We start from the raw sequence: 26541 nt of genomic DNA on the forward strand, positions 1-26541 counted from the left end.
GAACAGTGAAAACCAATGACCTGCTTCTAAGGAGTGTTTCAGTTTTAGCTGGTTCATGTCTTGACAGGATAAAGATTAATATTCTTCCTTTGGTAGTAATATCAGGTTGCCTAATTTTTTGAAGGGAGTTGTGGCCTTAAAATGTATCTAATAGTATATTCTTTCATTAAATACTTCAATTCTGTTCCAAATTTTCATTTAAAATAAAAAGGAATATTTTCTTGAGGGCTTGGTTTTAAATGTTTTTTTTCTCTATCTAGACCATTTGCATTTATGAACTCCTTTTTGTACCTTTGTTGCCAAGTACCTGATTTGTTCATTCTTGGTACTTTCAGACACTTGCACACACAGTAGTTTGGGGGTAGCACTGTAACTGAACTTAGAGCTGAGGGAGGATATTTTAATAAAAACAGACTGGAATATAATTGTTTTTGTCTTTGGGAAAATGAATTTCTGGTTAATCTCTGTGATGAAATATGCAGATCTTAAATATTCCAATCTTTGTTTTTTCCCCTCTTCTGTTTCTAGGCAATCCGAAGTTTTCAGGTATCCTTACACATTTTTCCAATGAACCCTGAGGTATGGGAAGAGGACCTTTCTTGGGCAAGAAAACTCCATGAACATCAGGAGAAGGCAACAAAGACTGAGGCAGTGCAAGCCCTGGCAAAAGCAAAAGAGTTTCCTCAAGAATCAATCCCAGACTACGACTTTGAAAGTGATGAGATTGTGGCAGTCTGTGCTGCCATCGCAGAGAAGGAGAAAGCTCTTGCAGCAGCTAAAACTGTAGTGATTGTGTCTGCTTCAGGCGCTGTAGAGACTGTTACTGAGAAGGAAAACTGTACTACAACTCCTGATGATACCATTTTTATCAGAGCCCGATAGGGCAGCCTGGTATGTTGTCAGGGCTATGTATATTTTGAGAACTAGTGTTGTTTATTTTATGTTGAGTTTTTCTTTTTTTCCCCCTTTTTTAAAAATCAGTTGGGGAGCCTACAAAAGAAACTATTTTTTCTTTTGAAATTTTTGATTTGATTGAAACCGTCTTTCTTTTTAAAAAGCACAGACCTGAATTCATCTTCCATCCATACTTTTGGAGAAGCAAGCTAAGAGTTGATTTTAAAAATCTCATGAACAAACATAATGTTAAAATGTGTAACTACATTATAACAACATCTCTCTTGTAACTGTATTTCATAATTGTTCAAGTTACTCTCTACATCTTCTGAATAATTAATCAGCTCCTATTTAAAATATAAATATTGATAACAAATTGCCCTTTTTTGTTTATATTTCAAGCCTTAATGATTAACATTTAGCAGCCGGTTCAAATATGAGTTGTTCTCTTGGTCTCAAAAGTCTGGCCTTTCCTTATTTTAAATGCTGGTCTACTGCCAGCACCAAAAGTAAAATGATAGGAGCTGGAAATAGGTACATCTCTGAAGTGTATTACTTCTATCCTTTTTTTCCCCAGTAATGCTGAAAATCTTATAAAGGGAATCAATTGATCTTTCAGAGTTCTTATGACCCACTGTTCAGGACAGCACTGCTTCAGTCTCCCTTTTAAATCATTTAAATCAAGAAATTTTGTTGGAATGAAAAGAGCGTGCAATGCAATAAGTACTTTCAAAATACCTAGGCTATATGGAAAAGCCACTTCTTACAATATCTAAACTTATCTATGTTGCATTTCCAGGCATCTTATGCAAAACACAACACATTTAATCAGGAAATTTTGGGGGGTTGGATAGCAGGGAGAGTGTTGTGTTAACGCTGATGCGTGATTTAGGAGGTTTCTTTACCTAGTCTTTATCTTTCTTTAGGGGAAGATGGTGGTTGCTTCCTCACATGGGCAGTTCAGAGAAACGAAGTCATGCTACTTCCTTCGGCTTCTCTTGGCTGAGACGGCCCTCTTTTCACTGTCTGTAGATGCATTTGAAAGAATACCTTCCTAACCAGGCTGCCACTTTGGCATGTATGAAAGTAGGCAATTAAACTGCCACCTTGTGAATAATCTAACTTAGCTGAAGTTTCCTCCTTGCACAAAACTAGATTTTAGCTATTGTTTATAGCTAAATAGACATATTTAAGCTTACTTAAATGTATATGTAATATACAGGTGCATTTTAAGTGTTACAGTGACTGCAAAGAGACTTTTGGAAGAAATGGTCAATTGAGAAAATCCCAGAGAGTTCAGGATATATATTTTTGGGAGAACATCATTTCCATTCAATTTTGATAATTTTTGCGTGACAAAGACGGGTTTGTAGCCAAGGGAAACCTTTTGAAATCAGTCATTTTTGCCTTTTTAGTAGTTGATTTTTATTTTAAAATTAAAATAATTTTTAATTAAAATGTTTAAAAACACATTTTGAAAGGAAATAACTTTGCTGGAGAAGCCTACTGCTTTTTGCAATAATAAATGTATTATAGAAAAATTATTTAACTTAGGTCATAGTTTCATTTGAATCTTGTTAATTCTTCAGAGGACGTCTGTCCTCCATATAGAAATAGATTGTACCTTTCAGAGACTTACTTGCAGTGTTGTACTTACTGTGTTTTCATTAATTTTTGTGTGATTCTTCTTGAATTTATTTTTGTATATACGGTAATTTTTGTATCTATGAGCAGATACACACATTCACCCCCCCCCCACACACACACACCTTACGCTTTTTAACATCTGAGTATTTAAAATATCTGCAGTTAACATCTTATGCAAAACACAACACAATGCTCTGTTTTCATTTGTCCAATTCTGGAACAGATCCTGAAATGCTTGTTGAATGGACATTTGATTATCATACTGTTTGATTGAAGAATTTTATCATCATATTTTTCCTAACAACTTAACTAAGACAATCTAAGTAGCCACAGGAAGAATTACTATGAAAAGGATTTGGACAGATTTCTTCCAAGAAGAGACACCCTCTGGCTAGAGGAAGGTATGTGTAAGATGCAGTAAGGTATGTGTCCTCATTTTTAAAGGAAATGGGCTGTAATCTAACACATTTCTTTCTTTGCCTTTTATACTTGTGTGAATGTGTTACGTATTTACTCATACAGTTAAGACTTTGTCTCCATCCTTTCAGAGGTCCATGTTATCACTGCATCTACTCCCACTGAAATGATTCACAAAATTCCTGCTGAATTTGTTTTTTTGTTCCAACTAGATCAGGCTTCTGGGTATTGTCATGACACTAATATCTTGTAACAGGCAGCAGCTAAGTTCTTGTGACTATGTTATTCTCAACCTGGGAAGTTTGACTTTTTTTTTTTTTTGTACAGCATGTCATGTTTTGCATGCATAAGACTTTTTGGATCTATTTGAATAAAATATTGGCTTCTCTGCTGCTTAGTGATGCCTATTTATTCTTTGGGTTATCACAAGAATATAGGTTACCATAGGCTTTTAAGATGTTATTCATTTACCAGTTGCACTTTGTTGTTTGTTTCTGAACATGTAAAAAATATAAACTTATCGAAAAATCTTTAGTAAAAAGCAATGCTGTGCCGAAATGAGAAAGATCCAAAGGAGAAGGTAGAACATGGTGAATTGCATTCACACTTTGCCAGCAGGCGTTTGTTACTGTTTTTCATCACTAGTGCCAATGGCTGCTGTTGCCCCAGTTTATCTGCCTTCCATGGGAATCGTATGCTTAAATGCTTAAAAAGTGCTGCAACACAGTTAAAGAGGAAATTTCAGTGACGACAATAGTTAAGGTGGAATTAGGTTTGTTTAACTTTAAACACCTGCAGTTAACATTCAAATTTGGATTTTCTCCTTTGAATCTGTTTATATTCAGTGGAAAGAAATACACAGCCTCAGAGGGCCATTCATATGCTTTATGTTAGATGACTATCTTAAAATGAGGTGAATCAGGCTTCCGAAGTGCCTAATTGTTTCCAAAGGAAGCCTAAGGTGACTGACTTTAGGCACTGAAACATGGAGGATGAATTCTATCCTTGTAGACTGATATAAATGTCTATAAATTACACTGAGATAACAGGTGCTTTCTAAAGTTATTGGAGGGTAAAGAAAGTATAGATAAATAAAATTTATTCAGGTAACAACAGTGACTGATTTCATAATGTGATAAAACTTTGGATTTTAAAAGTAACTGAGGAAAAAAGGAAACTTAATGGGTTTCATTTAGTATTCTAGTCTCTAATAGTCATCATCAAATAACTGTGCTTGGGGTTAAGACGAGAGAAGTAACATTGAAAACTCTACCTGGCTATATAGGGTGCCTGCCAGATGCTTAAATGAATGGTAAAGAGGTAAAAGCTAGTGTTGAGGGCAAGTCCTCTCTGACAGTATTTCTGGGTCATGTAATGGCTATAAAACTGTAAAAGCAGTTAGGACTGGGCTTGAAGAAAGCAGAAGTTTAAGGACTCAGTTTATTGGCTGATTGCACATAATACGGGTGATTACTGTGAACACTGGTGCTATTTAATATCACGTTGTCAAATGGGTTGGAGTCTTTTGCCTCTGGTGTACCCAGAGAGGACTAGTTTAGAATCAAGAAACACCTAGGAGCCTGGATTATTGCTGAATCCTATCAGGTGTACTGGCCTGGCTTTAAGGGCTGGTTTGCAAGTGCAGTGACTGTAGGAGCTGTGTGGATTGTAGTCAAGAGGCAACAGCAGAGGTATGGACTGAGTTCCAGATTTGGGTTCTAAGAGCAGGGAATTTAGACTGTGGTTTGTTTCCAGATCTGTTAACCCTTCTAGAATAAGGCCTAGGAGTGGCAAGGTCTGATGGTATTTAGTAGCTTTGAAATTAAATCTGCCCTAAGTAAATTAGACTTGCAGTTGTGTCTAGGAGCAGAAAAGGCACTGCAAATTTTACTAGAAGGCTTCTTGGTTGGGATGATGGCTGATGCCATTTGAAGGTAGTGGATTACAGTCATACTGTTAATGCTTTGGCATTGCACATACAACACTGATTTGGGTTAGGTGGCACTAGTGTTGCAGGCAACAGGTGCAGAAGTTCGGCTTATTTTAGGTTCCTACAGCCCCATCCTTACAGTCCAGTCAGTGCTGGTTTAAGATATATTCTGCCAGTATATCTTAAACCTTAAAGGTGAGCCCAATCCTAATGCTGGCCTATATGATTGATTGGCAATTCAAATTAATTTAGGCATTTTCATAGAAACTACTGTCTCTTACAGACACTGGCTTTCATCCTGTCTGTGGTGGGTTGATTCTCCAGGCCATGCTACAGGATATGGGCTCAGACAGAGTTAGGACTGGGGTTTGGGGAGCAGGATGGAGTGTGTAGGGTGGTTATTGCTGATGAAAAGGCTTTTGTGAAGCTGTAGTTGAGGGTATGTCGGCACAGGCTGACTGCTGTAAGTGACGATGTAGGATTAGTATTGACAGGTCTCAGGAGGATAGTCAAGGAGATGTAACTTTGGCATAAAAGTGTTGGTAGTGAATGATTTTTTTGTTTCTGAACACTTAAAAGATGGGAAAGTGGATGCAGATGTGGAAGGCAGGCTATATAGAGGTATATGGATCTCTGGGAGGTGGGAAGCAAAAGGAGAGCTATTATTATGCATGAGAAGGGAAGCCCTTTCAAAAATATGAAAGCTATGTGTAATGCCTAGCAGGAAAATAACCTTTTATTTTAACTTTCATGTGTCACTAATTTCTACAAACTTTTAGTTACTTACTGGACTTCTATTAACTGAAAGGAAGCTGAGAAGGAGAATTCAGTAATTTTGGCATGGTCTGTATGGAGTCAGAATGCAGGAAGGTTCCAAAGCTGATTAGGACTGGCAGGCAGGGTAGGAGGGATACGCAGTATGTCACCCCTAAACAAAGGCACACTTGCTCAGTCCTTTTAGCCAGGCTAACTCTGAACATCCATTTATGTGACTAAGCATTAAAGATGCTCCCTGTATTGTCTTTGTGCATTGATACTAAGTTCTCATAGATAATTCTACTATTCCTCAGGAGACTTTTTCATCTGCAGGTTGATTGGCGATCCCCGAGTTCAGTATTGAGGGAATTAGTGATGATGTGTGTACTATGAATCCACTCCACTGTTGACATACCAGCAATGCTGTGGGCAGGAAAATGACCACAGGCTTATCATACACATTTGCGAAGAAACATGTTCTGCTAGAAGGTCAGCTATTTAAGATAGCCTATTCTTGCTTAGAAGTCTTCCAGACCACATGTATTTATTTTTCATCTGTAATATATAGGCTTAAATTATATATTATATTCATCTGCAATATATAGTCTTATTTAAATATTGTGCACTTTTATTATGCACTGTTGCTATTTAATTCTGTCATTACTGTCAGTACCAATAATACTGGTGTGCTGTTTTATTCCAGCTGCAACAGTGTGGCCTTAAATTTGCATATTTTGTATAGTTGCAGGTACAGTCCTACCTTCATGCTCTATCAAGTACTGTATCCTTGTCTTAGGAAATACAGTAAGTGTATTCTAGTTTTTGGTCACTAGTAAAACAATAGACCATAGAAGAGTAGTTTAATTTCAAAGAATTTGGACAGATCTTTATCTTTGGATCTAGTAGAAAGTTATTCTCTACCTTACCCAGTGAATAGTGACTTTAGGCGCAGATATTTGTGTGGAGAGTTAATTTTGCTTTCCCCATATGCCAAAGCAAATAAAGCTCAACTGCTCCCCAGTTAATGGAAAATATAATTGATCGTTTTTGTTTTATTGTGTGAAGACTCTGTGTCAACATCCTCAGGAATTTTAGAAGATGGCTTCCGCTTGCTGATGGTGATCATGCTGTGATGTTTTGGAAACTTGCAGAACAAAGTATGTTTTGACAGTAGCTAAGTTCAAAGTGTTCCAAAATGGGTGGCTTATTAAGGTAAGGAGTTGGCACTGAATGGCAGACTTGTATAAACTTCCAAGATCAAGCAGAACATTTCCATTTAATTGTGATCTCCAAAATGATTTTGGTCCATACAACTGCTTAAACATTTTCAACAAAAGGCTCAAGATTTTCATTACAATAAAGCATTTCACATGAAAACACTTTAAGCAGCATAACATGCTTACTATTTGACGAAACATCATCCAATATCTGTACAGAAAGTGATTTTGATAAACAGTTCTTCTGGAACAAGATCTAACCCTTACAAAATAAAACACAAAACTCCTTTTTGTCACTGATTAACAATTATTTTTTGTGATGTGTTTGCCATTAAAACTCTAGGAACAAGTAATTTTCAAGGAGTTCAAAATAAGGATATGGTTTTCTATAATCTGTACCTTTAAAATGAAGATTCTGCTTCCATGGTTTTTTATGTTTATGTGATGGAATATCAGATTACACAGTCATAAAAATTCTATTTACTATTTAAAGTAAAATGATAAATGCTATGAAAAAATACCTTTGTTACATCAGTGATGTTTTTACTAAAGTGAGTATTAAGATTATTAACCAGGGATTGAAAGTGTAGGCCCTGATATTTAAAAGCACTTTTATATGTTCTTAACTTTACATGTATGGAGTCTCCCTGGCAGCAGAAGGACTACTCACTTGGGCAATGTTAAGTGTGTGTTTAAATGTGTGCAGAATGTGGGCTGAAGTACTCCCAAGAGGAGCTGATGTGTTATACAGAGAAACATTCTGAGCACATAAATAAAATCTGTCTTTCTAGTATGTACATACACTGAAAAGGAATATTCTTAAATGAAAGCATGTTTTTTTTTCTTAATAGCACGTGTTCCCATTTCACTCACTTTTTATTTGTTTCTATGTAGAGAACTAACTCTCATCAGCTTGTGAATCTAGCATGGACAACAAATCTAAAACAATTAGGTCTTCTCAGCAGGCAATACTGGGGAAAGAGAAGGCTGGCAATCATTTCTATATACCTTGTATTAATATGAAACCTTCTCACAGAGAAGAATAGACTTTTAAATATTTTCAATCCTGACATATGTACAACAGTAAAAATTCACATTTTCATGCTTTAGTGAGACACTTGAAAATTTTACCCCAGATAGCTGTTAAGAGTAGAGCTCTGTCCAGTTCCAAGTAGCTGTCTCACCTTTAGCTCTCGTACCAGAAGCTTAAAACCTTGATAGCTGAGCAGCCACAGTGAGAGGAAAAAAAAGTTCTACCAGATTTGGACAGATAAATAAAGAAAAGAAAAACAGGTGATGGATCTTTTTACTTCCAGAGCCTGTAGCTCTCCTGTGCCAAGGAACAAGACAGTTCATGCTCCAGTCCTGTTAGACCTGTCTTGTACAGTTTCTGATGACAGGGAGAAGTGCAATGTCTGTTCCATACAGTCCTCAGTAGTCTAAAAGAAGTGTACCCATCACATAGCAAGAGAAAAATAGCCCTTTGGAGCACAGCTGAACCCCTTTCCCCTTGAATAGGTAAAATGCCTATCTATTGCACCAGTTTTTCCAATGTACTGTGAAGGATAATCAGGGTTTAATGGTTTTTATTGCTATATACACTTTTCTGATAAGTTCAATGTTTCAGTGGGGAAGGTGACCTGGAGAGGGCCGCTCTTAGATGCGGAGTTAGCCCCACTGCCAGACTGGATTTCATTCACCAAGAAGACATTCTCGGAGTCCTGCCCCCGTGAAGAGTCTGAGGTTTCTGAGCTGCGTAGTGTCCTTACTGATGTAGTGTCAGACTGAGCCAAACTTGCACTGGGGCCTGGAAGCTGCATGCGACCCCCAATGCTGCTTTCACTTAACTCTGGAGGATAGAGCAGTGTTTGTGAGGTGCTGCTGATCTCTCTCAGCTCACGGGAGATGAAGGAAGGTGACTGACTGGACATGGCGGAGGATGTCCTGCGGTCATCCACGCAGTTGAAATTGCCCCCGGGATGCTGCCGCCGAGCTCCGCCAATTCGGCAGAAGAGGCATTTGATCTTTTCAATAGCTTTGCTGAGCACGGTCTTGCGGAGGAGGATATAGACCCATGGATCCAAGATGGGGTTCACTGAGGCAATACGGATGGCTTGCAGGTCAGGGTTTTGTCTCACATCCCTCACTGTTTCAGGCTGGTACAGCTGGTTCACGAAGACACGGACCTACCCAAGGGGATAGCAGGGAGGAGGAAGACAATTTTAGTTACATCAGGAAATTAAAGTTTACATTTCAAAATAGAGATCTAAATTTTCAACTGCAACTTACAGCAAGAGAAGAGGCTGGCAAAGCCAGGAATCAATGTTTATGAGTTTATTTTTTGAAATAGCAAAAAATTAGATGAATCTGCTGCAAAGTGACCTTTGTTACAGATAAAGTTCACTGTCCTCAGGATTAGAAGTTGAGCCTTCAACTACTTCGATCTGTGAAATTCTTTGATGTTCAAGTTTGGCTGCTCTTTTTCTTTCCTTTTAATTTATAGAACCCAGGAACAAGGATTTAGATCTGTATTTATTGCTTTATTGTACACTTCAAATCCTATGCTGCCTGCAAAGGGATGTCTAGCTCCATTGAGGAGGCCTGGCCCATCAGCGAATTTTCCTCTAGCAAAGATATAGTTATTGTATGTTTAGAAACTGAAATGCAGATTATAGCCCAAGAAGTAAACTGGTCTCCAGAAACAAGTCCAGAGCTGTCTATTCCCTAGCTTAGAAATATGTTTTGCTGGCAGCTGTCATTACTGGACTTTCAAAGGTTTGAATACCATTAGCCATTTGCTTGTTGCAGCATGTTTTGAGGAGAAAGGAAATGATCTCCCAGCTAGCAGATTTCTAGTTGATCAGGATGATTTCAGCACTGGAGTGCTCTATTCTCCTACATGAGCCAGCATGTTGGTTCTACCTAAAAATGAATTAAAATAATGCTTAAATAGTCAAGATGTTGAGGAGTTTGAAGTGGCTGGATGAAGTGATTGTTTATTTAGCATTTCTAATTTACCATGCACAAAATTCAAGGCTAATTAGGATCTCGTCTTCTAAACAGAAATATCTCCTTTGTCTTCTAAACAGAAGTATCTCCTTCAGCTTCTCTCTCTCTTTTTTTTTTTCCTTTTTCTTTTTCTGAATCTAAGAAAAGAATGGTAACCAGACCATTTCCTGCTTTATGGCTGACTTTTGTAAATGCTACTGTGAGCAAGTGCTACTGTGAGCAAGGCACTGTCCAGTTCCTTTGATATCAACTGTTGTCTTTCCAATGTCACCAAGGAGTTTACTACTTCCAGTGTCATCAAATGAGTTTACTATGCTGAGCAATCTCAAATAGCTGCTTTTCATTTTAGCAAGATCTACGCTATGCTCTGAATTTTAGGAAGGCCTACGAAAGCCACCGCAAAGAATTTCCTATAGAAGATGCCATTTTCTTCAGACTCCTTAAGGTGAGTGGAAATAAATCACTAATTCTCTTACCTGGTTCAATAAATATCTACTAGCAATACTGCAGGTTTTTTAAAAGTCTTATTTTGGCCTTGGCCTTGATCCATGTAATGAATCAGGTCTGGCCTAGCTGGAAGAAGATTACCAGCAACGAGGCACACAAACATTTAAATAAACTGAAGCCAAACGTAAACAGCCTTCTTAAGTCATTTTTATTAGAAGTAGTGTGTATGAAGCCCTCCAAGTCTGGTGAAAAACTTCAGTTTGTTTTTGAGCAGGGCCATGGGGAGGGGGTGTTCTGCCTGTCAGAATTCGAAGTTTGAATGTGCTATAAATAAATAAAGCATAAATAAAATTTGTTTTTTAAAAATGCAGAATCTCTCTTCAGGAGCAGAGTTCTGAATGCAAAGCTCATACCATAAGAGGGGAGGGAGTCTCAAACTGCTTCTCAATCTGTTTAGGTGCCTGAGCCTTCTTTATGCTTGACAAAACTTTTACAGAATATATTTTCTGAATTATTTGGTTTTATGGGCATAATGGTGAATAACTAATAGCTTAAGATCAGTGTGAGAACCACAGGAATAGGTAAGCCAAGAGGCATAGGAATGCTGAAAAGTTCCTGGGTGATGTGGGATGCCTGCTTACCTTTGCTGAGCAGGTTAACAGAAGGACTGTGATGTTTGTGGATGTGGCTCTGCTCTGATCTCACAGTAACGTGCTCTGCACTCATTTGGTCGGTAGGTTGTAGCTTGCCTATTGATCTGTTAGTCAATAACAGATGCTCAGGAAAAAGTGTAAGAATCAGGGCAAACATGGAGTGGTCCCTTACATGCATGTCTTCCCATCAACTTCACAGCCATCAGCTGGCTGTGATTCAGGGATTCCCTGAGCTGAAGAATGAATCTGGATGAGTGTTTTTTTTTTCCTTTTCTTTTCTTTTCTTTTTTCTTTTTTTTTTTTTTTTTTAAGGGCATTTATATTTCTGGCCTCCACAACAGCCTGTGGAGTGTTGTGGGAAAAACTATTTCCTTTTTTTTCCTGTTTGTTTTAAACCTGTTGCTTGATAGGCAGACTCTGTCAACCAGATGAATGAGGTGGTCTCTAGCTCTTGTATTGCAAGAGGAGCCATGAATAGCTGTTCCTGTTTCCTACTGTTATTTTCATTAGGATTTTGTATGATTTCATGACACCCACCCTCTAACTGACAAGCCTATACATATAGGCTCTCTCAAGATCAGTGAGCATCAAATCAACAATCAGCTTTCTTCCTTCTCTCTGTACTTTCTCTAAATTTAAGAGTAACAAAACCTTCCTACAGAATTTAAAATGGGAAAATCATGAATGATATTGATAGTTTTATTCCTAATTACTTTCTGATCTCTACCATTGCAGATGTCCTTTTGACAGATACTTATTACTGACCTGATTTTTCTGTCCAGCCAAACTTGCAATTGAGATGCGTTAAAAAGTATGCCTATATTGAATTTTATTGTCATTAGGCATATTGTGTTAGACTCTATCCTGCTGCAGTTGCCATCTGATGTCTATCAGTAAATAATTCTGGTGTACCACCGGCTGCGAGAAGACCAATTTCTCTGGAGTCTAAAATTTATACATACCTACAGTTTTATTAGTATTTATTGATGATGTTTTTAATAATGCACTTAAAATCGCTTGCTATTTGCCTGTGTATGGGTCTGGGAAAGCCAGTCTTTTATTTGACTTACTATAGCATTCAGTATCACACCACTAGGTGGCACAGGTGTCATACAGTCACAGCATCCTGTGCTTCAAAATTAAGAGTGAAAGTTCTGTTAGCAACCCTGCTCTGATGGGCAGTAGTTGCATGAAAGATGACGACTAGCAAAAGTGTGCTACTAGTGATACACAGGCGCAGAGAAGTATTGTGACTTGATTTATAAGCTTGTACAAGTAAAACCGGTCTTTTCTGACACAAGCTCTAAACTCGAAAAGCTTAAGTCAGGATTCCAGAAAGTGGAAGGCTGAAAAGTACATTGATATATGAGTATGTTTGGCATCAGCTAAACTCCATTCTTGAAATATCTACTTGGCCATTTGCGTGAGTTTTTTCCTCCCCAAACTGATGAGAAGTTGAATATACACAAGAATTGTATTTTTACAGAGGATTTAGCTTACGCCATAGTACTTCTTTCCAAATGTTTCTCCTTATCTTTTTCTGTAAAGAGATTTTCCTTGTGCAGAGGAATACATCCTGGAGGTGTGTAAATGCAAGCCTACGTATCTGACCATTTGATCATTGCTATTGAACAGGTACCTGCCCTTAGAGCTATGAGTCCAAAGGACAGTATTGTGGGAGTGGAGGCCTTCCAAAAGATAATACTACTAAATGCACTCATTACTAGGAAGATTAGACGAGTGATAGGGAGAGCTATTTACTTCACCAAGATCACAGAATCAGAAAGTATACTTTGACAGCTGAAGAAATACACATCCTACTTTGGAGATCTTTCTTTTTTTTTTTAAAAAAAAAAATGTAGCTACAGTTACACATTAGAGATTTAATAGTGGGATTGTTCTTTTGATAAGCAACATCTGAAATGCAGGTATCTACTTCACCTTTCTCTATCTGTCTGGCAGAGTTTACTGAAAGACAAAAATGTCTTCAAGTACCGACTGTGGCTGAAAAGAAAATGTCTAATTGCACAGGACATGTTTCTTTATCTCTGTACACTTTATTTCCTTGTGACAGGTGTGTGATAAGTAAAAGATTCCTAATGTGGACCTATGTAGTGAAAACACTGAACTGTACAATTGTTTCAACTTGCCAGAAAGGTTGTGCTCTCTCTTATTACAAGACCAAAAAATGTTAGCTGCATTCATCCAATCAGACCTATTGCTTGGTTTAAGTCTTAATCAAAATCTGGTTAAAAATGAAAAAAAAAGAAGGTAAGTTAATTTTTAATTTCTTCACATACTGGTGAAACAGCACTTACTAACTTATCACCTACAAGAACAGTGAGATGTATATCCTGTTCTGGCTACAAGCATGCTACAGGATATCGCATGATAGAAGATTTTGTCTCATATCTTTTAAATAAATACCTAGTCATTGGAATCCATTATTTCATATACTAGCATATGTTAGCTAATCTGATGCTTGAATATGTGCAATGTGAAATCCTAATTAAGGAAAGAAGCAAAGTAAAAGAAAAACATCCCATAGAGTGGGTTTTGTATTTGTTACGTATGTAGCTGTATGATTCAGGCAATATGTTTAAAAGTATTAGCAGTTTGTTTGCATTTGTGTTAAGTTTATCCTCAAGTGACAATTATTTGTAGGATTACAGTCCTGTATGCTGCTTCCTGTCCTTTTAGATTTTGTAAAAACAAACAAAAAACAAAAAATTCCCCAAACTCATCTGATCACAATTTCTATTTCTATGTGGTACTGTCAAGTGACTTGTATAGTTACTGTCACAAAAGTTAGTGAAATAGTCATCTTCATAGTTTTCATCTGTTCTCATAATCTATGTCCATATATACTGATAGGATAGATTTAAAAACTGTACAGCACTAAGCAGAAAACAAGTTTTTCAGCTCTACAAGCCAATAACCTTTGTCCTCCAAGGGCTTGGTGCCTGCTGTAAGAGATCACCCCATTGCTCAAAAAATCATGTCTGCCACCTTGCTGATGGCTGTGCACAGTCCCTGATACTGCAAAAGAAAAAAAAAAAAACAAACCAAACCAAGCCAATACAAAATCCACACTTACTGATCAATTAAACACTAAGTTACAAACTCCTAATTCTTTCATGTGATCACTCAGATGTACATGCTGACACATGGTATTTTATCTTCTATTTCACCTTAATTTAAAAACAATTTTCAGTGATCAGTATCAGAAAATGATCTTGTCCTTAAAAAGGTAACCGTATCTGCCAGATTGAATTACAGTGAATCACAGTTTGACTAGTATGTGCGTATTTATTCTTGAAACAGATTTTTTTAAAGGCTAGATGATAATTTTTACTATATTCCTGATAAACTCCAATATAACTTATTCCTTACTTTAACTATATCTGATACTATTTGCTAAAAAAATCACAATCTTAAAAGGTGAGATAACCGAAGTGGAGTGCAGATAAGAGCCCAGCATACATTTTGTTCTTTTTTCTTCCTTATTTCTTTTTTAAATTATTACTAGATTCTTCCTCATGCCTTTCACATCACTTTCCTGCATGTTGACAACACACTGGGTTATACAGCAAGTTTACTTTCACTAATACGTATTTCTTTCAGTATTTTCCTGGATAAATTTGATCAGCCTTCAGTTCTGTCAAGTTCATTCAGTTTTACACAATCCCTCATAACTTTGTTACATCATAAGAACTTGCTGATTTTTTGAATAAATCATTAAAATACTAACTTCAACTGAGCACTGGAGTATCTCATTATTAAAAACTGCTGTTCTGTGACTCAGCTTGCTGCTCATTAAACACTAACTCAAGACAAGCCTTCACTTACTATTTTGGGTTATTTAATGTTTCAAGACTATAAGTTTTTTTGTTAAACCCTAATAAATATAACCCCCTGGATTATTTCTGTTTACAATTTCATAACTTATGAAAGAGTTTGTTCTAAAAAGTTAGTGGTTCACATCTCTTACAGAAGTTGCTTTGACTTAAATTTTAATTTATTATTCAGCCTAAATCATCAGTAGGAAATCAGAAAATTTCAGTCATAAAGCATCCTCTGCGCCTGCATTATGTAACTCGACTATACCACCATCATCTTACTACTTGCACGTTCTTTGTGTTTGCCAGGCTTTCTCCTTAAGAACGAGCCCCTCCTCTGCAGTAAGGGCTTCTAGTTTAATTCTGAATAACTCCTCTGAGTCATAAAAATGTACATACATGTAAGTGATCTTCCCATCTCTGCTAGTGGCTCTTTCTAAGGATTTACATCATAAAGATATTACTTCTGTGACTACTTCTTAGTTTATTTTGGAATTTATAAACTCAATCTATACACAACAGCAGAGGGTGTAGCATAGAGTGGTTTGCACTGCAGTACACTGTGGTATAAACATTCCTATATGGCTATAGCTGTTTCCCCACAGGGGGAAGCAAATGACTTAAGACAAGCTACTTTTATTATAAAGTAGCTTCACCATACTGGACACAGTAATGATTAATCTATACATGGGGGTTTTTTTGTTTTTCTTTCTTAAAAAAAAGGGGTTTTTTTAGATGTGCATTTTCTAAGTGAAATACAGACACAGTGAAATGATAAAGTCTTTAACCTCATCTTACATACAGAAAAGGTGTGCTGCTTTTCCTGTGAAAAGCTAACCTGTGAACAGTTCCAAGGTAACAATGTGTCTTTTAATGTAGTGGAAATCAAGGTCTGAGAGAACTACAGAACTTCATCACCTGCACCTTCACACATCACCTGCTATATGCAAGTTTTCCACCACAACTGTTTAAATAATAAACCTTTTGCCCCACCCAAGTTCATTAATTTTAATTGTCAACAATCTAGTTCCATTTCTGGTAGCTCCTCCCTCTTTCATTTATTTTTTATAACTATTCTGTAAGAGACTACCAACTCCTAATGAATATGACCAATTTTGTTTTGTATTTTATAGTCAGACTTCTCAACCTTCCTCTAGCTGTCCCTCCAGGGAATACAGGCTTTGTTTTTTATAGAACTGCTGGAGTCCATTAACTGATATCCTGTATTGTCTTACAACATTGTTTTCAATTCCCAGAAGCTATTCTCTGTATTTACCAGCATCTCTTCTGAAAATACAATATTTTTCTTTTGTGAAATGACTGTTACAATATTAGATTAATCAAATTAAGTACTGTCCACCCACAGGCACTGTCTGGGGTTGGCCAGTCAGTGACCCAATGCCTCCTGCTGTGGCAAGCTGGTTTAACCGTGAAGTTTCTGGCATTGGACTGCAGAACAGGTTGTGTGCGGTTCCTAGATCTAATAGACATGCACCTCTCGGAGACACCCTGTATGCAACTCACACAGCACGTTTTGATTTCCTTTAAATGACAGGCAATAAGCACGTGGCAATATGCTCAGTTATGCTATGGCGCAACATGAAATGACGACCCTGAAGGACAAGAGACTTTAGCGACAGCTGGAGAGCTGGTACGCCAGCAAAGCCACACTTCACTGGCTTCTGTATATGTTAGTAATGTGGCAAAACTGGCCTGACCCTCCTTTGGAGCAGGGGGATGGACTCACTGACCTCTCAAACTCCCTTTCAGATTTACTTTTCTAAACCTCCAATATCCATATGCATTATTTTTCTCTCAGTACTAGTTGGCCAATTGTATTTCACACCCCTCTACTGTGAGGCAACTGCAGAATAGTTCCTACCTACAATAAATTCCTTTATAATCATCCATCTTCTAAAACCACTTTTTGTGAAATAGCTACTGCTTGGCTCTCTAAATTGTGTTTTGGAAGGTGGTGAATATGGCAAGCCAATTGTTTGTTTAATGTCTCTGAGCCAGAATAGCAGAGAAGTTCGCCAAGTTTTATTATGGTGGGTGGCAAGCAGGAACTGAGCCTGTTTTCTCCCTTCCTTAGGGATAAGGTGGAGGAATATAAGAAAGAGGATCCCGTATGTTCAGTTCAATGACGATTAGAGTATCAGCTGTTTCAGGAAATTAGCAGGTGATTAGTGGTAATGTCTGACATTTCAGTGTGATCTCTAGGCTTTTGTGGGCCAGATTCTGAAAACTGTATCAACAAGCGGTTCCACTGATTTTAGCCCTCCCTCCCTGGGGGGCTTGTTGGGGGATGTAAGAATGCGGGATCTACCCCAAAGACAGTGAATTCCTCTGAGCAGGAAGCTCTGTTTCGTGTTGGTGTGTGAAGCACTAAGTACGCTGGTGATACCGTATGAACAGAACCTTCTCGTCTTTCCGCATAGTAAGGAATGCTGTACCCTTCAGCAACAGTGTGCACATTTTAAAAACACAATGTGCATCCAGAAATGCAGGCTAGCCCCAAGCCTCACTCATCACAAATTAATTTTAGAAGTGAACTTTAAAGTGCCTTGTGCTCTCACTAGGATTTCTGCTGTGCGGATTCCGCTTAAACACTGAAAAATGTATTGAGAATTGTTGGCACTGAATTTTAAGCAATCGAAGGAGCCTAGAACTTGGGATATGTGTGTTTCTTTTCTTGTTGTAAATATAAATTTATATAGTTTTTTTTTTATCACCAAGTATGTATGCTAGCTGCATTAAAATTACTCTGACAGTTAGCAGTACTGGCGAAATGAGATTCCTACAGTCTAGGAGGAGAAAAGACTCAGCAATGTGGATGACAGAAAAGAAGAAGGGTTGCACAATGTTACTCACCACCAGAGGAATGGAGCAGATGAGCACAACGAGGGAAGTAGCAATGAGCAGAATAACCATCTGGATCTCTGCTCCCGCCATCCGACGGAAGCTCCGGCGTCTGCGAAAGTCAGATAAGCGGCTGGAGGTGGTGTCTGTCCCCAAGGATGTGCGCCGCATGAACTGGCGGTGCATGCGAATTAGGGCCACGCACACCAGGATGTTGCAGATCACTGTGACCATGATCAAGAAGGAGCTGAAGCCAGCGTACATGTAGGAATATGCCGCGTGAGTGGCCTCCTTCGCTCGCCAGTCTATGAAACACCAAGTGTCAGGGTACTGCAAGGTAGATTTGCTCAGCCCCATGCTGGGGAGGGCACAGAAGAGCACGTTGGAAGCATAGATGGCAAAGAGCGTGAGCCCTGCCAGCTTCTTGTCTACATAATGGTTGTAGAAATAGGCATGGTTGATGGCCAGGTACCTCTCTATAGACATGGCACAGATAATACTGAGGCCAGACAGTCCAAAGAAGAGGAGGATGAAGGAGCTGTACTCACACAGTGCTGGTCCTCCTGGCCAACGATTTTGCAGGTAAGTGGCAATAGTGACCGGACTCACCAGGCAGGTCCCCAAAAGATCGGTGACCGCCAGCCCGCAGACCAGCGTGTAGAAAGTGGTCTCCTTCTGCTCCTTCCGGGACTTGCAGAGCACCACGATGGCTATGAGGTTGCCCACCACGCCAAAGATGAACATGACGGTGGGGATGGTGGGCGGCTTGCCGCCCTCGCTGGCGGTCCCGTTGCCGGAGGTGTTCGCGGGTGGCATGATGGTGGGCTCGAAGGACATGATGCCTGCACCGCCACTGGGGAGGCGAGCAAAACTGAGAGCGGCTCCGGAAAAAAGAAAAAAAAATGTGAAAGAAGTCAGAATTGGGAGGCGAGGCGGGGAGGAAGTTTAGCGTGAAAACAGAAGTTCAAATGGGAGGAAAAGAAAAAGCAGAAAGTCCTGTGTTTCAGCCAGGCGAAGCCCCGAGGAGCGAGCGGGCGCGGGGCGCAGCGCAGTGCCGGCGCGCAGGGGCGGAGTGAGGGCTGCCTCCCCGCCGTGCCTCCGCCTCCCTCCACCGCCCCCTCCCCGCCCTGGGCGTCCCCAGCCGCGCCGCGCCGCGCCGCGCCGCGCCGCCGGGGGTCGCGATCGGGATGGGGGCCGGGGTCGCGGCCGCCCGGCGCCGCCCGTGCTCCGCCGCCTCTCGCAGCGAGCGCGTCGCCGAGGCGCGCAGGGCGCGGCGCGGCGCGGCGCGGGGGCCCCGGCCGCGGCGGCTGGCAGAGCGCGGGCACCGCCGCTCCCGCCGGCAGCGCGGCGCGGAGCAGCGCGGCGCGGGCGCTGCGGGCGGTTCCGCCGCGGAGGACGGGGGCGGCGCGGGCGGCTCCCCGCCGCTCCTCCCCGCGCTCGCGGGCCGTTGGCCGCGCCGCCGCCGGGGCGGCAGGTTGCGCGGGGCTGCCCCGGGCGCGCGGCGCGGCCGTTAGCGGCCGTTGCCGGCCGTTACGCGCCGCGCGCTCGGTGCGAGGGGGCGGAGGGGGCTCAGCGGCGCGCCGCGGCGGCGGCGGCCCGCGCCCTGCCCCTGAGGGGCCCGGCTGCTGGGCGGGCTCTCCCCGGGGCCTGGCAGCCCGCTGGGCCGGAGGGAGGGTAGCGCGGCCGCCGGGCCCGCTTCTCGGCGGGGCCCTGGGCCAGCGCGGGGGGAAGGTGCGAGGGCGCAGCGTGGCGCGAGGAGGGAGCGGGTGACACCTCCGCTCGCGCCTGGGAGCGAGGGTCTGACGCGTAAACCCCACTTCACCGCTTGCTTATTCACAAGGAGCGACCCAGTCGGGCACTTTGTCAAAAAGATAAGTGCGAGTAAAGGGAGGCGATACCACAAAGCCGAAAGGCCGATGGCAAGCACTCTTGCGTCAGAGGCGTGTACGCGGTGTCTGTTGGTGCTGCAGAGCTGCCTTCCCCGGAGCATGGCATCAGTGTACTGCCTGTGTTGGGCTCCAGTGCTCTGCTACTTGTGTTACTAAACTCAGCAAGTCCGTGTGCACGAGGGAAGTGCTTGTATGTTTGTTTCAAGAACTTACTTTCTCCAGGCCATGGGAAGATCACTAGGGAATTGGTAATAGTATGATACTTGCCTGTAAAGCATAACGGTTATAATTCAGTTTTCAACTAGACTGATAGTGGAGCAAAAATTATTTTTATCTGATGCCTGTGTGGTGGCTTTTATGCAAGTAGCCGTGAATGAGGAGTCCCTAGTGCAGAAATGCCCACAAAAAGTGAAGCAGAATAAAACAAAAACCTACCACCACAACAGGTACTTACGTTGGTGTTTCTATTAGAAGAGAAAGATATTAATGTTGTCAGGTCAGAAATACAAAATCTTGGGACTGTTACTCTGGATCAGACACACCTGGGTCTGGCTGGTCTCATATCCTTTCCCTTACATGAGTTGCTACAAAGGAGGATAGAAAACATGGACCCTGAAGCATGGAATTTATGCCCTTATAAAAGCCATTTCTCTAGCATAGCAACAAATTGTCAAATTCATATAAAAGTCTGATCTTTTTCAAATCTTACTATCCCCCCCCTTAAAAAAAAAAAACAGAAAAAGAAAAAAACACTCAACAATGATGGCCATGGGCTTATTAGTATTCTTTAATATATTTCACTTTGTTTCTGGGTAACGTTGTGACATACTGATAGAGCAAAATACATGAGAGAAAATGAATTATTTCATTTTTAATGTGTGAACACATGGAGTAAAAAAGCAATTTTTATAATTTGATCATTTAACTTTTTAATGTCATCTTGCTACTTTGGAAAAAATTCATTTTTAGAAATAAATAGTTGGATTTGAAATAATACATTGCATAGGAGTAAAGAAGTTATAGTAGTGATGGTCTGCTCAGAGAAAATGTTTTTTTTTTTTTTTTTTTTTTCTTGTATTTTGTTAGTATGCCAGCGCTTTAGCTTGTACAACTTTGAAAAATCACTGTCATAAGCATAGGAGAACATAGTTACATGTAGGAGTACAGGTAGCCCAGTTAAGTTGCCTAATTATCAGAGGCAAATTATAAGCAGTTCAAAATACTTTCAAAAGAAAGCACAGTACACAGATTGTTTTTTCTTATCTTTTAAATTCTTTTCTGTGTTTCCTTGTTAGCATAGGCCCAGGTGTTCCATGAAAGTTGTCCCAGGTACACAGCGCTGAATTCAGGCTCTGTAATTATATGTGTTTTCTCAATGATCCTTGTTTTATATACTGAGACTTTGGTACTCTGGTATTAGAGAGAGGCAGTAATGTGGGATTAAGGTAGAACAGGTGCAGCAGTCATTACTAGTATAGGAAAATAATTACCTTGTTTCCCTCTAAGCAGTGCAAAGATTTGCAATGACTAAGTTCAGAGGAAATGATTTGTGTTTCTGCACTGCTACTTTTTTCACTTTTTGCTTACCCAGAGATCCAGTCTCACGGTATTTTGACCATCTCTCAACGAGGTGTTTGTCTTCAAAAATCTCAGTCTGCAGAAGTAGAGGCTGCTCAAGTCCTCCTCTGGGTATGTATACACGTGTATATGGGAAGGAATGAGTGCTATTTTTTTCTATTTTTTTCTTCTACAAGGTCTGTCTTATAATGAATGTATCTAATTGAAAATGCATTGAAATGAAGATAAATCAATGAAGAAACAACAGAAGTATAGCTTTGAGTGCAAGGATATAAATTAGTTTCTCAAAGCAGTGTTAGTTCATTAATTACAGAACAGAATGGAAGTCAGTCTCAGAACTGTGGAACAGGTTACATGTCATCTTTATCTACCCCGTGTGTAAATTTCTTAGAGTTTTTACAAAAAAAAATTACTGAGTTTTAGGAGTTTCCCTTTGAACGAATGGTTCTGATATCTACAACTCCTAGTCAAGATGAAAATCATAACTGTACAAAAGACCTAATCTTTAGAGGAAAGGAGAGACTTGAAGTGGAACTGAAAAACTGAAGAAATTCCACTAGCAACATGAGTAGTCATGTTGTCATAGTAGTAATGTCACACACTAGCACTGAGTAACCACAAAAGAACTGTCTGTGTGAAAACCACTTGGGTGACAAGTCAAAATATCATGAAGAAAAAGGAAAGGCTTTGAAGTTAAAAAAATAATTTATGGAAAAAAATAGCTCATTAAAAATAGTACATGAAAAAATGTAGTCTTAGTAATTTAAGTTTGCCTAGGTGATTAACTAGGCACAAAAATACTTGACTACCACGTAATATATAAGATTTTTTAAATATGAGGTTTATTAACCAGTAGAACAGTTTATTTAGAATTGTTTTTGATTTCTTTATCATTTGTAGTCTTTAAATCAAGCCATATATATATTGTGATACCCTATGGCTCAAGCAGAATTACCAGATTTACTGAAAATGATTAGCTTAATCTTTTACTTGCATCAGAATAAACTCTCTTCCCAATTCTAATGCTGTTAAATTGTTAGATTTATACTCACATACATGAGTGAACTACTATGGCTTGGTTAGTTGAGTTGTATAACTAATTGTGGTTATAGCTCTGTGAAAGAGATTTAAAATAACATACTTCACTTTTATTCCTGTGGTGTGGTAAGAGACTCGTAATTATTTGGCATGTCTCAGCTGCCACATGATAACCCTTTTAAAGCTCCTTTAGCCAGCTGATGGTTCTGAGACCTTACTTACGTTGCACAGAGGCTGCTGTACTATAAACAAATAACTATGCTTCTCGTGTATAAGCACTTGTAATTTTGACACCAAAATGCCCATGTAGGCATCTAAATTGATAGCTTCTTTTCTGGAGGTGCTCCTATGAGCTCCGTTTCCAGAGGAGCTATGTTTTCCAACATCTTTGTAAATCAGGCTATAGAAACCTATCAGTAGACATACAGCGAATTTTGAAAAACGTGGCCTGAGCTTTTAACATGTTGCAGGTCTGAAAAATGTTTTGCATGCTAAAATCCCATTAAACATTTGAGTTTCAGTAATATTTCTGAATTACTCAACAGTTTGCGAACCTTCTTCCAAAGGTGGGAAATTTGGTTATGGGAAAACTTTCTTGTATTGTTTGTAAGCAATTTTAGCTAAGTTATCATGCTATTGGCAAATAAAGATTTTCAGGAAAAAAAGAAACATGAACGTGAATATTACTAAACTATGTTTATAGTTTATATGCCAAAATAAAAATATTATTAATACACAATGGGAGTAGACTGAACTAAATGTTATGTAATAGTCTTTTTTCAATTAAACAAAAGGAAGAAAAAATACACAAGGAGTAACTTGAAAACATATTTAAAGGAATGTTGGAAATTCTGTAATGAAAACATTGTAAGTAAAAACTTTTTATATTTTAAACTATAATATTTTCTGCTGCTGATTTTCATACAGAGCCATCACATACAGTAATCGCACTAAACTTGTTTAAAGAGTTCTAGTTATTATTAATATGGTTAGTATTATTACTAGTATTTCTGGTACATTTCCTTCACATCTGATGAAACAGCTTGGTGAATGGGGGATTTCCCTGAGCAGGGGAATTCTCTGGCAAGGTGCGGGTATCTCCTGGCTGTGCTGGGGGAGCAGCCCCTGCTGCTGTGCTCGCACTGCATGGCTCCCTCAAAGAGAGCTGCAAGTGCATCTGCTGGTGTGCTGGGCACCTGTGCACTCTAGTAGGACACTAGTGCAGAAAAAACCCAACTCTGTCATTCTGCACAGTCACAGTATATGTCAATCATGCTACTGATGTTGCTTCATTTTTTTTTTCTGTTCAAATGATACTATTAGTCTTTATAGTACACTGAATGACTATTTCTCTTTAATTGGCATTTGTCACTGTAGCAGTACATAGTTCTATTTTCGTGGTTATTATGTCTGCATTAACAGTTAAAATACTTTTAAATGATTTTTTTTCAAGCCATTTCTTTAGAGCTATATAGATTAAATTAGCTTCTTTCTCAGTTGTTGCTTATAGCTGTATTTTGTAGCTTCTGGTGCTTTAAGATTGGTAGTTCTTACTTGTTTTTCAATACCATAAAAAGGGAGTTCATAAAAGAGCTCTAGTAATTAGTTTTTGACATACTTTCTTAATATCAGAGCTATTAAAATAATTCCAGCTATTTCAGATCTTACCTGATGAATTTCAAATAGGCAGGTAAGTCCCTATGGGAACAAAATTGGTATGAAATAAATTCCTTTGAGGCACAAACTGTCACAGCTACACTGAAGTAAATGAATATCTTTTAAAATATACTCTGGATTGGTTTTATAGGGAACTTTAGAATGTACTTTGTAAATAATAGTAGTTTGATACTGATTTAGTTTTCTGCAGTTGAGTGTGGAGGGGTTTAATTTTATTGTGAAGTGGTTTGGTAATTCATGTCTTCTGGAAGCAGAATCAATCCAACATTGCAGGAAGTAGATATCTGGCAGGTCCTACTAGTGACTAGTTTTTCTGCAGATTTTTGGTGAGAGATCTGAAAACTCTTTCTAGGGATGCTGTATAATTCTATGATGATACACTCTGTGTGCCAGAAATTTCAATAAAATGTCAGACTTTCCTGTGTTTGGTTGCTTTTTTTCCCTTGAGGTGTGATAGTTGGACCCAGGAGTGTATTAAACAGTCAGATTCTATAGCTTGGAAGAAAGAACTGAATGTGTTCATTTCCATTTGAAAGCTGAAACTTATCAAGTGTTAAAAGCTGTGTGCCGAATACACCTGTGATAAAATCAGTGGATCTGGGATTTTTGCAGCCAGAGTAGCATTCGTGGATGTGGCTCCACTCATAATACAATTTGGTAACATTCCTTTCTTTGTTGTCATACTTGGCTTAGTTTTATTCAACAGCTCCTTGTAAAATAAACCTACATTCCTCTGGAAAAGCTGCTACCTTCTGTTCAAGTTGTGTTCTCTATTTCTAAACTGGTGAAGAATTCTCCAAGGATGTTGTCAATAATTCTAAGGTGAAGTCTGTTTTCTTCTGTGAAGGTGTCTGGACCATATTTGGAAAGAGGGCAGAGTCCTTTATAGCATGTGCTCAGTCTCTATGCTACCAATACAGCACAAAGGCTGGCTTGGGCATGTGATTTGAGGCTTGATGTGAGTTACAATCAGCTGAAAGTTTAATAGAAATTTCTTCTTGTACCGTCCTGCCCACTGCAGGGCTGGGCTGTGAAAGCTTTACTAGTTGTCAAGATGAATTAACTATCAGTGGTGCCATGCTATGGCTTTTTTATTGCCTGGTGGAAGAATTCTGCTAAAAGCTGCTGAGGTTAGGCTCTTTAGAGATTTTTTTTTTCCTTTTCATAAATACTTGCCATTATTCAGGAAGTTTTTATATAGTATGTAACAGTTCTATGTAATCAATCTTGCACGATGTGAGTTATAGCATATTTTGCTTTGAATTCTGACAGATTACAGGACCAAGAAAAATAATACAAACCAACAAGCTACTAGATACTATCTGTAAATCCGCAGGCATGCTTGATTCTTGGAAAAAAGTCTATGTATGCTCATATAAGAATGTCTAATTGTGTGGGAATGATTCATGTATTAGGTGAGTCAGTTACCTTTCACTAAGAGAACACCATCTAAAAATTGTTGGAATGAACCCCAGTTTTAGAAAGTGTGAGCAAAAGGCAAACTATAGTTAAAATTGAATGCTTTTATGGAAGATCTGTATGAAGTTGTAAAGGAAGTGTTTTCTTGCCTGTAAATTCTCTGTTATTCCAGTAGAGGGTAGTTTATCCTCTAGGAAGCTAGGTGTGTTGAAGGAATGATCAGGAAAGGTGACTTGATGATCCCCATTTCCTTTTATTTGGAGATAGGGCAATAAAAATTAACGTCAACAGATTGACCTCATCAGATTAAATAATGCAGAGACATTGTTAGGCTACATCATGTTTTTAGGCTGGAACTGGAAAAAGTCAAATTCAACAGTAGTCCTGTTTCTGTTCTGCTACCAAACACTTCATTTGCCTGGTATGAATTACTACAGTTTGCTTCTTATGCAAAGAACAGTTTTGTTGCCAGCCTGGTGCATAAGAGCTACTTGACTTTCATTTGGCAGCTAGTAAAGATTCAGCTTCTAACTTTTTATACTGAATACATAGCGTTACTCTGGTCAAAGAGTATTCGTCTTGTTTATAGATGCTTAAAAATACTTTGTGGTCTGGACTGAATTGATGGCTTCTGTTCTGAGCCAATTACTCTTGGGCACGGGTATCTTAACTGTGGTAGTGAGGCACACACCACTTAATGTCTGATGCAGAGTTGGGACAGGTCCTACTGGTGGTGGACTATTAAACATCTCTACCACCCTTAGTTCAGCCAGTGTAGCCCATGCTACAGCAGATGTTGCTGAGCAGTATGTATGTTTGTGGATTTTTGTTGTAGCACACACCTGCGTCTGCTCTCTAATGTACTGATAGTATGTGGTGGCTGTGAGGATTTGCTGCGAGTTCTGCTCTGTCCTGATTCTTTATTTTAAAGCAGCCATCCCGGAATGGTCCTGTCTGTAAGCTTTTGTGACTGTCAGTCCTGAAGTGCATCAGAAGCTCTTCTGTTGCAGGAGCATTAGGGAATGCAGAGACCACAGACTCCTTGAAAGGACAGCAGAAGGAATGAAGTGGGTCTGCAGCTATTCTGCTGCCATTTTTAGATGAAACCCTATCAGTCAGAATTTGCTGTTGTTCAAAGCAACACTGCTGCCCTATATAGCTCCTTATGGATATTAGCTTTTTTACCCCATTTCTAGACAGAGCAATTTGGTCCGCTGGGAATTTTGATAGTGAGCCCTGCAAAGAAAAATAGGCACAGTTCTGCACTTC

General features: G+C 39.4%; 2 protein-coding genes across 4 annotated transcripts in view; one reads left to right on the forward strand and one right to left on the reverse strand.

Moving 5' to 3' along the window:
* Positions 1-3355, forward strand: part of TTC33 (tetratricopeptide repeat domain 33) — a 43620-nt gene extending 40265 nt beyond the window's left edge. For 2 of the 3 annotated variants that reach the window (XM_062600364.1, XM_062600365.1), the window contains exon 5: positions 529-3355. In XM_062600364.1, the coding sequence (XP_062456348.1) occupies positions 529-882 (354 nt within the window). In that variant the 3' untranslated portion in view covers positions 883-3355. The remainder of the gene's footprint in view (positions 1-528) is intronic. The other variant, XM_062600366.1, reaches the window with a different exon arrangement.
* Positions 3356-6901: 3546 nt separating this feature from the next.
* Positions 6902-18715, reverse strand: PTGER4 (prostaglandin E receptor 4). The gene is made up of 2 exons (XM_062599577.1): positions 17684-18715; positions 6902-9047 (listed from the first exon to the last, which is right to left on the reverse strand). Exons 1-2 carry the CDS (start codon positions 18506-18508, stop codon positions 8454-8456), a joined length of 1419 nt encoding a protein of 472 aa, XP_062455561.1. The 5' UTR covers positions 18509-18715; the 3' UTR covers positions 6902-8453.
* Positions 18716-26541: the final 7826 nt, after the last annotated feature.

The sequence above is a fragment of the Rhea pennata genome, chromosome Z (genome assembly GCF_028389875.1).
Source record: "Rhea pennata isolate bPtePen1 chromosome Z, bPtePen1.pri, whole genome shotgun sequence".
Classification (NCBI taxonomy): domain Eukaryota; kingdom Metazoa; phylum Chordata; class Aves; order Rheiformes; family Rheidae; genus Rhea; species Rhea pennata.

What these genes read in the sequence shown, in the direction of transcription:
- PTGER4 (XM_062599577.1), bottom strand. Translation starts at nt 18,508, where the DNA reads ATGTCCTTCGAGCCCACCATCATGCCACCCGCGAACACCTCCGGCAAC. An exon ending in TCTGCTCCATTCCTCTGGTG is followed by an intron (nt 9,048 to 17,683) that starts GTGAGTAACATT and finishes CCCCTTGGGTAG; the next exon opens with GTCCGTGTCTTCGTGAACCA.